General features: G+C 47.6%; 1 protein-coding gene across 1 annotated transcript in view; it reads left to right on the top strand.

Moving 5' to 3' along the window:
* Positions 1 to 14281, top strand: part of TRPC7 (transient receptor potential cation channel subfamily C member 7) — a 123242-nt gene that overhangs the window by 87986 nt on the left and 20975 nt on the right. Inside the window, exon 6 of the mRNA XM_067731820.1 lies at positions 3600 to 3864. Within this exon, the coding sequence (XP_067587921.1) occupies positions 3600 to 3864 (265 nt within the window). The remainder of the gene's footprint in view (positions 1 to 3599; positions 3865 to 14281) is intronic.

Genomic DNA, 14281 nt, shown 5'->3' with positions numbered 1-14281 from the left:
AGCACCAAGTAGGCAGGTGTTTTCCAGGTTATAATAGGGCAATTTTTCTCCTAGAAACAGCTCCAAGGGGAAGAAAATCCCTTTGTCTGAATCATCAAAGTGCTGTTTGCTTTTACACCCATCAAAATTCTTACAAGCCAGTCAAAGTAGAGTACTTTTCACTAAAAGTCCTGACCGGGTCACCAGGGTTTGACAACAGCTAAATCTATCTTAATATATTGATTATAGGAATGGCTTTTATTATTACGACTGAGGTTTAAGATGATAAATTATAGGGGAGAGAAAAAAGGAATTCCTTTTGGCCTCTGTTTGAAGAATCTGAGTCCTATTTCATGTTATCCAAATGTGTTATTTATCCATGGAGAGCAACAGATATATTGGAAAAATACATTTGTTCCCCTTACTTGTCTTTCTGAGTTTTATGACCTTGATGAGAACATAAAGTCTATAACTTTATATATTTCTGCATATAATTTAGAATGCACTACATGAGAGTCTGTGTCAAATGGAGGCCTGGCTCCCCTTACTAAAGATCTCTCACTGCTCTTTATGATTATAATTGTTTAACAGAGTCTAGCTTTGAAAATAAAGAAGAAAATTATTCTCTTCCAACTCCCTTGGGGTGCCAAGAATCACTATGTAATATCCTTGCTATCTGCATTTACCTGGCTCTGAAAAGGACCACATACCCCAAATCCAGTCTTTAGAATGGCAGTAATAATACCTCCTCTACAGGGCTGTTGTGAAAACTGCAGCTAATATAAGTGTAGGGGCTAATTTAGGTTTCTCTATGTTTCTCAGTTTAAGTTTCACTTAGTATTTCTCAACAGGGGCACAATTGACTTGTTCAGCTGGGCAGTTCTTATGGAACAGGTCTGTCTGGAGCATTGCAGGATATTAGCATCCCAATAAGACTCCTACCCACTCATTGTGACAACCACAGAGGCCCACACACACACTCTGCCCCAGGAGGAAGGTTCTACCCGCACTTGAAAATCACTGTATGTCTTGACACATAGAAGGCAGCTTATTAAAGAAAGCTGCTGCTCCTTGCACCATTAGAACTACAATAGAAACACTTTACAGGTTTGCTCTGCTGAAGGAATATACCCAGGGCAGCTCAGGCCCTCACCAGTGACCACAAGCAGAATCTCCCCAGCACGAGACAGGTCCCAGGACTCTTGCCACCTGGAACAGGGATGTCATAGCAAACCTGGACGACTGGTCACCAGTTCTGGGGCCTTAGCTCAGTCAGGGAGCAACTCGCAGACACACACTGCCTGAGGAACCAAACCCAAGAGCATTTTCTCAGGCAAGAACCTTCAGATTCCTGGCCCCCGTGTGAGCTCATTTGTTCTGATTTATGGCTAAACTTGTGGTTAGGATTTCATTCAGCCATTTAACAAACATTTATCAGCACCTGCTGTGTGCCAGACCCTTGTCCCCAGGAACCCCTGAGTGGCCTGCAATTTGTTTTCCAGCTAAGCACTTTACATAAATGATTTCATTTCATCCTCACCACATTGATATTACCCCAATTTGCAGATGGGGAAAATGAGGCTTAAAAAGTTAATTGGACAGTGGTGCTGGGAAAACTGGACAGCTACGTGTAAAAGGATGAAATTAGAACATTCTCTAACACCACACACAAAGATAAACTCAAAATGGATTAAAGACCAAAATGTAAGGCCAGACACTATAAAACTCTTAGAGGAAAACATAGGCAGAACACTCTTTGACATAAATCGCAGCAGTATCTTTTGATACACCTCCTAGAGTAATGAAAATAAAAACAAAAATAAACACATTGGACCTAATTAAACTTAAAAGCTTCTGCACAGCAAAGGAAACCATCAACAAAACAAAAAGACAACCCACAGAATGGGAGAAAATATTTGCAAATGATGCAACCAACAAGGGATTAATCTCCAAAATATATAATACCAACAGCTCATGCAGCTCAATATCAAAAAAACAAACCACCCAATCAAAAAAATGGGCAGAAGATCTAAATAGACAGTTCTCCAAAAAAGACACACAGATGGCCAAAAAGCACATGAAAAGATGCTCAACATCACTAATTATAAGAGAAATGCAAATCAAAACTACGATGAGGTATCACCTCACATAGGTCGGAATGGCCATCATCAAAAAGTCTACAAATAATAAATGCTGGAGAGAGTATGGAGAAAAAGGAACCCTCCTGTTGGTGGGAGTGTAAACTGATACAGCCACTATGGAGAACAGTATGGAGTTTCCTTAAAAAACTTAAAATAGAACTACTATATGATCCAGCAATCCCAATCCAAAATATATCCAGAGAAAACCATAATTTGAAATGATATATGCACCCAAATGTTCATTGCAGCACTATTTACAATAGCCAAGACGGAGATAGCCAAGATGGAAGCCACCTAAAAGTCCAATAGCCAAGATGGAAGCCACCTAAAAGTCCATGAACAGAGGAATGGATAAAGAAGTGTGGTGTATATATATATATATATATATATAGAGAGAGAGAGAGAGAGAGAGAGAAAGAGAGAGAGAGAGAGAGAGAGGGACAATGGAATATTACTCAGCAATAAAAAAGAATGAAATAATGCCACTTGTAGCAACATGGATGGACCTAGAGATTATCATATTAAGTGAAGTAAGTCAGACAAAGACAAATATCATATAACACTTATATGTGGAACCTAATTTTTAAAAAAGATACAAATGAACTTATCTATGAAACAGAAGCAGACTTATAGATATCAAAAACAAACTTATGGTTTCCAAAGGGGAAATGTGGAGGGGAGGTATAAATCAGGAGCTTGGGATGAACATACACATACTACTATTTATAAGATAGATGACTGACGGGGACCTACAGTATAGCACAGGGAACTCTACCCTGTGATAACCTATATGAGAAAAGAACCTAAAACAGAATGAATATCTGTATATGTATAACTACATGAATCACTTGGCTATATACCTGAAACTAACACTGTAAATCAACTATAGTCCAATAAAATTAAAATATTAAAAATTTTCTAAATGACAATAAAATATTTTAAAAGCAAAACAAAAAGGTTAATTGACTTGCCGAGAGTCATATTTTACATACAGCCACTGCGTAGAAAGGCCACTTTCGACCTCAGGTCTGTCTGACTCTAAGTCTGTGTGCCTCCCCACCACCTCCTTGTGAATGGGACAGCCCCTGCTTGTGGAGCTCAGACACTGGGAAGGAAGATAGGATAGCAAGCAGCATGGCGAGTGCATGACAGGAGGGCACACGGGATACTGTGGGAGCAGCAACGGGTACAGGGAGGCTGCCCCAGCCTGTGGGGGGCACAGAAGGCTTCCTGAAAGAGATGACACCTGAGCAGAGTCTTGAAGGGTGACTGGGATTGAAGTGAGAGGAGAGTGTTCCAGGCAGATGGGCCAGCATGTTCCAAGAGGGAGGGTGGCACCTTCAATGTATTAGGATTAATGTAAAGACAAGGGCAGGAATGGCAAGGGATGAGGTTAGAGGCCTCTGAAGATGCCTAACTGGTTTCTCTTCCAGAGCAGATCCTGTTGCCCAGTGAGTAACCCAGATCGTTTTCTTTTAGCCAGGGACAAGTGGTGGCCTTCAGACCCTCAGATCATATCGGAAGGGCTGTATGCGATAGCTGTCGTGCTGAGCTTCTCTCGAATCGCGTACATCCTGCCAGCCAACGAGAGCTTTGGGCCCCTGCAGATCTCCCTGGGGAGAACTGTGAAAGATATCTTCAAGTTCATGGTCATTTTCATCATGGTATTTGTGGCCTTCATGATTGGGATGTTCAATCTGTACTCCTACTACCGAGGTGCAAAGTACAACCCAGCGTTTACAACGTGAGTACCCCTTTGCTCTCTCCTGGGGGGCTCTGCGGGCTTCCCAGGGATCCTTGGCAGCCTCTTGCAAGTGTCTCCTCACAGAGACTCGGGTTTCCTTGGCATTTCTAAAGCTTAAAGGCAACTTTATTCAAGGGTGGTTTCGAGTTCAGGTTCTGGAGTTGGAAAACCAGAAGAGCTGGGTTTAATCCTCACTTTGCCACTTACATGCTGTGTGGCCATGAGCATGTTCCTTAACTTCTCTGAGTCTTAGTTTCCTCATCTTTAAAATGAGGCAACTAATAATACATGCTTAATAGGGACAGTGTGAGGAGTCAATGAGCTGATTTAGCTGCCACACAGTAAATTAAATAAATGGAAGGAATTATTACTATTATGATTGTCTTAGCTATGTTACCTAGAAAACAAAGCCCTGGGCAGGTGTTGCATGCCAATATTTCACTGGAGAGAGGGAGTTGTAATCCAAATGAAATAAGATCAAAGGAAAAAAGGAAATGGCGTGTGTTGGGGGAGGGAAAGCACATAGAGGTTGCTGACCTGACCACCGTCTACCAAGGCATACAACTTGGTCACCACAGACTTCTACGGTGAGACATATAGTACTACGTCTCAGAATAGCCCATCAGGATAGAATTAGATAATTTATCAGCCAGACCTTCTCCATCTGCTGTCTTTTGTCTTTCATTACTCAGATTCACTCCACAGAACATTAGTGTACCTACACTTCTAGGTCCGCCCCCGGGGAAGCCATATCTGCACAGCATGGGAGGTAGGTCTGCCTGTGGGCACAGGTCAGCAGCTCTCCGTGCCTGGCTGGGCAAACCAGTGCTGTGCACGGGCACCGAGCAAGTGCTGCAGGACCACGTGCCTCAGAAGCAGCAGGGAAGGCCCAGGCGAGGGAGGCTAGAGGCACGCGGTGTGACCGAGTGACAAGGCACTGTCAGGCCGACTGACTCCGGGGTCCCGAAGGAGCTGCCGCCTCCCCCACGGGGTGGTGTCGGAGCTCACTGAGCCTATGTCCACAAAGACCCAGAGCTCTCCCCCCGGGGGATGCCAGGGGGTCTCCTGGAGGGCCATCGGGAGCCGTGAGCAGTGGTCTAGTAGAAGGATCTGGCAAATCTGAGTTTACACTGGCACAGGCATTTCATAGCTAATGACCCTAAGCCAACAAGTCGCCTTGGCAACTCCTAAAATGGGAGGTGAAGCTGTGAATAGGATTTGATTGATCTGAGCCTCCTGTGGCCTCACCGGCAAGATGGAAACAAGACTTCCCACCCTTGTGCATAAATACCTTCACACACAAACGAAGGGATTCTGGAAAGTGCCTGAAGCTCAGAAGCGTTTCCAGTCCAGGACCTGCCCCAGGCTCACCTGGTCCCAGAACTGCTCCCTGCCTTCATCAGGCTGCGGCCCAGAGTCTCGAGGGAAGGACAGTCAGGTCTCCAGTCACAAGCATGGCAGCTGGAACCCACAGGGCTAAGCACTTGCGGACACTGGTCCCCAAGAACCCCTGAGCGGCCTGGAATTTATTTTCCAGCCAGTGACAGTGGCGGAGCCGTACCGTGCAGGCTCCTTGAGCAGGTCTCACCTTGCAAGGGGCCTCCACTTGACCCTTCTTCCAGAGAAATCACCCTTCAAGGGACGGTCCATGACTCGAAAAACCCAGACCAGGTGCGATGGACCCTGTGCCCCTCAGCTCAGAATCGTGGACAGCGCTGCCCTGCCCGAGGAAAACTGCCCAGAAGGGTGGGCCTCTGATGCTGCTGAAGCACAAAAGCTGTTACTCGCGGAGGCAAAGAAGTAGTTTGTGTTCACAGAGAACAGGTGCCTGGCCAGCGCTGAGAAACGCACCCGAGGGGTGCCTGGCTCTGTGTCTCAGCACACCACACACCCCTGGCTCAGACAGACTAGGTTTCAGTCTGAGCTCTCCTCTTACTGGCTGTGTGACCTCGGGCAAGTGTTTAAGCCCCCTGGGCATTCATGTCCCCAGCTCTGAAGTGAGAATACCAAGATGGCCAGCTTCACAGGATTGTCGTAAGGATCCAAAAGGAAGAAATCAGATTGAATATAGTGCTTGGCATATAATAAGCCTTCAATGAATAATAGTGATCATAATGGGAATGATGAGTAATAAGGAGGAGGGGGCAGGATGAGCTGTAAGAAAGGACACCTGGGGACCGACTGGCTCTATAGGACCTTTCTGGACAGGGACCTAGCCTACCAACTGCCCACCAGATCAGGCCAAGTGCATGAGTGGATCAGTTGGACTACTTTATAGCACTCCAGCACTCAGTGATTAACTGTTGAAGGAATGAAATAAGCTTGAATCACCCCAAAGCAAATTTGCTCTGGATCTGCTAGAGGCAAAGCTAACTGTACACACTCAGTGTGGGATGCATCGTTTATTGATGTCAAGATGTCAGTCAATACACAAAGACTCTCACCCTCCGTGGTAAGCCCTGATGTCCCTCCTGTGTTTCCAGTCTAGCACGATGTCTTGTACGTAGCATTGCTCACTAAATGCTTCGTAAACAAGAATGAGGGAATCAACAGGAGAAAGGAAGCCAGATTCGAGGCAGTAGGATAAGCAGTTGACTAGGAATCTGACCATGAGGACCTCTGTCCCATTTCTCCTGCCCTGGGTGTTCTGTGCAATTCCCCTTTGCTCCCCCTACAAGGAGGCTGTACTGTCAGCCCACAGTCCCTCCGAAAGTTGGTAGCGCGACACATGAAAAATGAAAAACGTCATGACTTAAGAGCAGGGCTGTCCAGGCCACAGATCTCAGCTGGACACAGCACAGCCAATCTATAAAGGGAGTCTCTGGGATCAGGAAAAGTCATGGGGAAAGGTAACAGCAGGAGGAAGGGCCAAAGCAATTGGCTTGTCCCATTGCTGGGAACTGAATGGAGCTTTCTAGATGTGAGAAACCCAACCAAAGAGGATTCAGGCTCTCCAGGATGGGCAAGGGAGAGAAAAAGGCGAAAGCAAGCACAGTAAAGAAAGGACAGGATATTTATCGCCTTGGCAACTCCTAAAATGGGATGTGAAGTTGTGAATAGGATTTGATTGAACAGGAAAACAGTCAACAGAGTGGTGAAGTGGAGAGGAAAGAATGGATTTTTGTAAATGTCATCTCTTACCTTTTGACTGCTCTCTGGAGCGTATCGCCCCCCACCCCCAGCCCCCAGAGATCTTCTCTGATAAGCAAAAAGCCACAGGAGGATAAAGGATGCTCGTGCTTGAGGGGGACGCAGAGCTATTCTGAGCGCCAGCAATGTTGATGATGAAGTCCAGTGACTCCCTTGGTGAATGCTTCATAACAGCCCACACCCGGGCCACGCTGCCCAGCTCAGGATCATCCCTTTGGCCCACCCCCAGGGCGCCCTCTGTCTGTGTGTGGAATTTAGAGCTCTAGGGTCAGATGGTCCTCTCAGCTGCTTCTATAGAGTCAGAAGACTCAACGCTCCAGAAAGGAAATCTGGGCTGGAGCACACTGTGGGTACTCTTCCCCTATCTTGGCCCCCCTCACCCCCACCCCAGCCATGTTCAAGGACAGCTTGGGTCCCTAAGGGAGTCCACTTTGAAAGTCAGCTGTTAGGAACCAACAGACAGCTAGCTGTCTGTCACAAGAGCCCTGTTCACCTAGGGGTGTGGGCCCAGGCCAGCTCACAAAAGCCAGTCCCACCCGAATCCCACTGAGTTATAGTCCTGTCCCAGATGGAAGGGGGAGAGACAACCTGGGACAAAAGGAAAGAGAAGAAGAAAGGTTTCTCCACCAGCAACAGACCCACAGCCCTCAGCCAGGCCCTGCCCTAACCTCCAGTGTGTTCCAGTTCCGGAATCACCATACCTCCCTCCCCACCCCCAAATTCCCATCCCGTCCATCTGGCAGACCTCAGTGAGGGGAGGTAGAGGAAAACAGACAGCCTGAACTGATTCTGCCCAAGGTATGAATAAACACACAGTATGAACAGTCTTCACTGAGACCAGCGTTTCGCAGGCCACACCGGAATCATCCAGGGAGATGGCTAAACCTGAGTCTTCCCGGACCCCACCCCTGAGAGAGCCTAGTTACCTCCTTTCCAGGTAGGCCTAGAAGTCAGCCCAAACAATCCACTGGGGGATTCCGATATAGGTGGTCTTAGGACCACACAGGGAGAAATGCTGACCTGATTCTACCTCATCATTACTCAGATGGGGAGACAGACCACGCTCAGCTCTGCGCACTGAAAAACAAAAAGAGCTTGTTAACCTAAGTGAGTGTGTTATTGATAGGATTTCAAGCTCTGTGCAGTCAGAATACGTAGCCAGATTCCAGCGGAGAGCATGGTCTGCCGTCACATCCTAGGAGCAGTTAGGAGGCAACTTTCCAGCCTCCTCTCCCTTCAGAACCAAAGGTCTGGTTATGTTTCACAGCTGCTTCAGTGTCGGGGGCTGGCGTGAAGGGAGGAGCAGGAAAAGGGGCACGTGTGCGCACGGGTTATTGGGTGGTGAGCTGGGCCTGCCTGCGCGTGACAGATGGGCACCAGCTGGCAGCTCACTGTCTCTAAGTCACTTCTGTTAGAAACTGCAAAATGACCAGAGGTGAGGAGGAGAAGGTGTGCAGACCAGTTTTATGCTCCCAGAGTATAAAATCTAAGTGTCCTGAGACGGGGGTAAGGAAGTGGAGGTGAAATCGCCTGAAAATGCATTTTCTTTCAAAGAGTCTTAAAGTTCTCAATTCCAACTGTTAGAAATTTTGTTCTTATTGGGAACATACCTTTGATTTTTATCATGGAAGTCAGTAGACAAATAGGATTTGCTTTTTGCAGTTTTGTTGTGCAGCCACCTTTGCTGGAATGCACATGTTCCATAGGCAAAGGCTTTCTGCTTAGAGATCATATGGAAACCTTGGGGTCCAGCACTCTAGTTTCAGTGTTGGAAAAACAGAGACAAAAATCCTTGGCTCACTAATGAAATACAGCTGGGTGAGAATGTGTAGGAAAAGGGTGGCCTTCCCTATACTCGGACTGGTGACCATAAGAGGACAGGTACACAAAGAAGAATGGGAGGGGCTGGGGGCAATGAAGGGACCCAGAGCAGGGAAGTGAAGGGCTCTCTAACATAACCCAGGATGGGCTACTGGTCTTCTCTTTGGGTGAACTTGGCCTCCCCCTCTTAATTTTGACTGGAGATTAAATGTAGGCCCTGGGCTTCCCTGGTGGTGCAGTGGTTAAGAATCCGCCTGCCAATGCAGGGGACACGGGGTCAAGCCCTGGTCCAGGAAGATCCCACGTGCTGCGGAGCAACTAAGCCCGTGCGCCACAACTACTGGGCCTGCGCTCTAGAGCCTGCAAGCCTCAACTACTGAGCCCACATGTTACAACTACTGAAGCCCGTGCACCTAGAGCCCGTGCTCCGCAACAAGAGAAGCCACCGCAATGAGAAGCCTGTGCACTGCAACGCTCGTCGCAACTAGAGAAAGCCGGCGTGCAGCAACGAAGACCCTACCCAGCCAAAAATAAATTAAAAAAAAAAAATGTAGGCCCTGACCCTCAAAAGATGATCCCAGCCAATCTTTTCTAAAGGCTGTTGTGGAGTCAGCTTCATAGCATAGCCGGGTGGAGACACTGCTAATCAAAAAATACCTCTCTTAAGGTTATGCCGTTCCCCAGGGATCATTTTAATGGAAGGAACTTCAGCAGTGCTAGGCAAAATTAGAAGCTCCTATTTTCCATGACAGTCATGGAAAATTTCCATACCCTACAGAGAGACTCATATGCACACCAGGGGCAGAAGGCACTGACTCAGCTCCACCCACCTCAGTGGGGCTGCAGGAAAGCCAGTTCCTCCTTCCAGTGAACCTGGAGATGGGCACTGGGGCTGAGGCAGAGGCTCCTTGAGACTCTGCCCACACATACACCACCCCAGGACCACCACACCACCCTGCTGTGGAACAACTCATGACAGACACATGATCTGCCCTCTCGTTTAATCCACACAACAACGGAATGACATAGATACTACTACCAAGAACCTGAAGCTCCGTGAGATATTGGACTTGCCCAACCACAGAGCCAAAAGAGGATTTGAACCCAGATCTGCATGGCTCCAAGCCTGTCGTCCACCTCTTTACCTGACATTCCCCCACTCCCATACCAGGGCCTATGCTCTAAGGTAGAAGCTGAGTGCCTTTAAAAGTTGGGTCACTTTCCTGTGACACGAAATTCTAAAGAATAGCATACTAAATTCAGATTTTGATTATCACTGAGAACCTGATGATTCTGCATCTCAACTCTCAATAATCAGCCTGTGATTGTCCCCTGGGTAAAGCAGGTTTCTTTTCCAAAGTGTGCTCATTCATTTGACAAACATTATGAAGCAGCTACTCCATGCCAAGTTCTGTTTTGGCCCTGGCGTCATAGAGATTAATAAGACAATCTTCCCATCCCTGAGGAATGCACAGACAAGTAGGGAATTCCAAAAAAAAAGGGGGGGTGCATCAGTTATTTTACACCATGTGATCATCATCAAAGGGTACTTGGGCAGCACAGTGAGGAGGAAGCACTGAACTCTGCCTGGCAGGGTCAGGGAAGTCTTCATGGAGGGGGTGACCCTAAACGGAGGGTCTTGGAGGAGGGCACTCCAGCCTGTTTAAGGTAAAGGAGAAGGGCATTTTTAAGTGAAGGAGAAAGCAGCTGCCTCATTGCCCAGATGTGGATTTGTTCAGATGTTTCAATGCCTCATAATACGTGAAAATTTTCTTAACAACAACAAAAGCCGCTTCCAGTGGCAGGGTCTGGGGAAGGGACAGCAAACACCATGTCTGGCCACAAAGGTGGCAAGAAGAAGCCCCTAAAGCAGCCCAAGAAACAGACCAAGAAGATGGATGAGATAAGATATTCATGCAGAAACAGAAAGAGGAGCAGAAGAAACTCTAGGAGCTAAAAGCAAAGGCTGAGGGGAAAGCCCCATGGCCAAGGTGCAAGTAAGAAATCTGCCCAAAAGTAAGCTCTTCCTGGGCTTCCCTGGTGGTGCAGTGGTTGAGAATCCGCCTGCCGATGCAGGGGACACGGTTTCATGCCCCGGTCCGGGAGGATCCCACATGCCGCGGAGCAGCTGGGCCCGTGAGCCATGGCCGCTGAGCCTGCGCGTCCGGAGCCTGTGCTCCGCAACGGGAGAGGCCACAACAGTGAGAGGCCCACATACCGCAAAAAAAAAAAAAAAAAAAAAAAAGAGGAAGCATGGTCGGATCTGCCCTCAGTAAGTGTGCTGTGGCAACAGTGCAAAGGATGGGTTGGAATGGATGGGAGAGGATGGAAGGGGATGCCTGAGCTTGGTGCTGGGGGTTTTATGAGCAGAAGCATAAGAAGTCAGGATTCCTCCCCTCATGGAACTTGCAGACTGGTTGGGAAGACAGGTATTAATCAAATAGTCACAGGAATGAGGGCTCGTTTACAACTGAGCCAATGTTGTGAAGGAAATGCAGCCCCAAAGGGAGCTGATAGATCCATGAAGAGGCTGTGGACAGGGGATGGAGAAGGAGGCTGAGGTTAGAGTGGATGAACCACGGTGACTGCCTGCACGTGGCTGGGGCTGGGGAGGGGGGGAGAAGGAGGACGTTCTCCAGGTTTTGACATCGGTAAGGCCCTAAAAGGATGTGGGGAGGGAATCAAGGAGAGCATGATGGGTAAGAGGGCAAGGTCCCGGTGATTCAGGAAAGATATAGGGGCTTTGACCTTCCCCAGGACCCATACCCAGCAGAGCTGAAGTCAAACGCTCAGATCTACCTCCCAAAAGCATGGCTGAAGTGGTCCATATCCTAAAGGACTGCAGGAGCAGTGGGGCCTTAAAGAGGGCCCATCCTCAGCACCAAGGGACAAGCAGAGACTTGCTGAGGGGGTGAATGGGGCCCTTAAGCTAAAAATGCCATGTTGTGTTTTACAAACAAAAGAGCCTGAGACTTCCCTGGCCCAAGGAAGGGAGAAAAGGGAGATGGTCAGGCGAGCCATACAGGCCCAGAAACATCCAGAAGGGAGTGATGAGCCAGAGGGGCCTTCTGATAGCAAAGGGCCACAGCCCCAACAAGGATTCACCTGCAGAGGAGGTCCCACTAGGGCAGCCAAGGCTGGATTATACCGTCTGCCCTCATGAAGCTCATCATAACCAATGGCCAGTTAAGAGAAATCAGCACAGCATCATGGGACCATGGCCTCTGCATGCTGAATGTGTGTGCAGGTGCGAATGTGGAATGCAGTCAGCCTCCTGGGCTTTAACGAGGAGAGATTTTCCCAGGATCCTGGGCCCGTGTTGAAATATGGGCATCCCTGATACAGAAGCATTATCATCATACTTTATCATATTTGAAAGTTATAATCTCACCTTTCATCTTATGAATTCAAGTTAGGCATAAGGGTTTGGGGGGAATGAGAGAACTCTTTATGCCCATTTTCATGTGGAGAAACTAGCACAGAGAGGTCTGAGACCTGATGGAGGAGATGGCAGTGGTCAATGCTGTGGCCCAGGTCAGGCTCATACAGGCTGGGCATCTGGAAATGACCTTTATGTGTCAAAAAGATAGTTTGGGTCTAATGTAATTTCTTATCTTCACATAATTCCCCAACAAGTGATAAAAATAAAAATATAGATCTTTCCCTGAGGTACTTTAGAATGATTGTGCCTATTACAGCAGACATTCTACTCTCATACGATGTTTATTTATACCCTCTCCTCATGTTTATTCATGACATGAATTTTAAAAGCCTGGTAGCTTTGCGCTTCCGGAACGGGCTGAAAGCCCACAAAGTTTTGAGGAAAAAGACCTGATGGTCCATAGAAAATGTGCCCTTTTGGATGAGGCCTTCACAGCATATTTGCAGGCACTCCCCTCTATCTTATCCTCAAGGGACTCAAGTCCTCTATCTTATTCTAAGACTGAGTGTAGCATCTTCAACGGGGAAATTCTGACCCTTTATTCACTAAAATTCAATTCTAGGATGGGAATAAGGTTTAAACTGTCATTCTTCAAAGTGACAGGGACAGGAAACTGGACTGTCCAGGGTTCGCTCTAGAATATTAGCAGAAAAACATCTGTTAAGTGGGTCTGAGGCAAGCTAAGACCACATCACCCCGTGCCTCAGTTTCCCAGCTTCAACCATTCATTGACAAAAGATGTTTCCTGAGCCCCCACTGTGAGCCACACATTGTTCTGGGCACTGATGGCAGAGACGTGAGCCAGTCGTGACCTTGTGGAGGTCACAATGCTCTGCGAATGGGAAAAGAGGCAAAATAATAACAATGATGATGATGATAAACAAATAGACAAATAAGAACATCTTAGGTTAAGTGCTGACAGCTAGGAAGGAAATAAAAGTGTCATGCAAAAGAATAATGAGAAACGGACCTCCTTCAGACATGGTCGGAGAAGGTTGACCTGACCATGTGACAATTAAGTTTAAAGTCAGGGGCACAGCACCCCGAGTGAGGGGAGAGCCAGAGTGAGGTCAGGGGAGCCTTGGCTGGGTGACTAGGTTTGACTGTTAGCCTGTGGAAAGCTGCTAAATGAGAGAGGCAGGATCTGATTCATATTTTTAAAGGATTATTCTGAGAATTGATTGTAGGGTATAAGAGTCTTTCAGGCCCTGTGCCAGGCAGTGTTTTATGCACCCCTCACAAACATTCTGTTAACTTATTTACAACAACCCTGTGAAGTAGAGATTATTGTTTTCCCATTCCGCAGCTAGAAAAAAAGAGGCACAGCGAGACAAAGTTATTTAGCAAAAAGCTCACAGTTAAACCCAGAACCCGTACTCCGCTTTACAACAGCCTCACCTCAACACTGGGATCAGGAACAGGGAATCAGAATATGCAACGGGGACTCATTCATTCAAAGAACAATGAATTTAGTTAGCACCTTCAGTGTGCCAGGTTCTGCACTAGGTTTGGGGTTTCAAGGGGGAAGAAAACATAACTCTGCCCTCAAGGAGCAACCGGGCTATCAGGGGGAGAGTTGGACCCTCAGTATGAATAAATCCGGGCTTTGTGCATCCCAGTTCCTCGGCCCTGATTCTGGGGCCAGACTCTTCTACTTCTGGACCGTCTAAATCACGCCTCATTTAGGGCCCAGGATAAACCAAGAGGTGATTCAGACGACCATGGTGGGGGTGAGGTCCAGACTTCCTCAGGCATTGGACACTCTTGCCCTGACTGCCCTCAAGGCTGGTCCAACTGCTCTCAGTCTCCAGGTCTGGGCATTAGAGAAGCACAGCCCTGGTGCGGAGGTCTTTCTAGATTCCAAACACCTTCTAGCAGTCCCCACTGGGATGGCAAGTGAGCATTGCTTCTGCTTCAGCAGAACTCTAGCTCAAGGCCAGCTATTGTCTTCGAACTTGAGAAGACAGCCTTTCAGGAGCTGATTCCTCCTGCTTAATTTGAGGC

This window comes from Pseudorca crassidens, chromosome 3 (genome assembly GCF_039906515.1).
Source record: "Pseudorca crassidens isolate mPseCra1 chromosome 3, mPseCra1.hap1, whole genome shotgun sequence".
Classification (NCBI taxonomy): Eukaryota; Metazoa; Chordata; class Mammalia; order Artiodactyla; family Delphinidae; genus Pseudorca; species Pseudorca crassidens.
The sequence above is the reverse complement of the archived record's forward strand: the minus strand, read 5'-3'. Positions and strand labels throughout refer to the sequence as shown.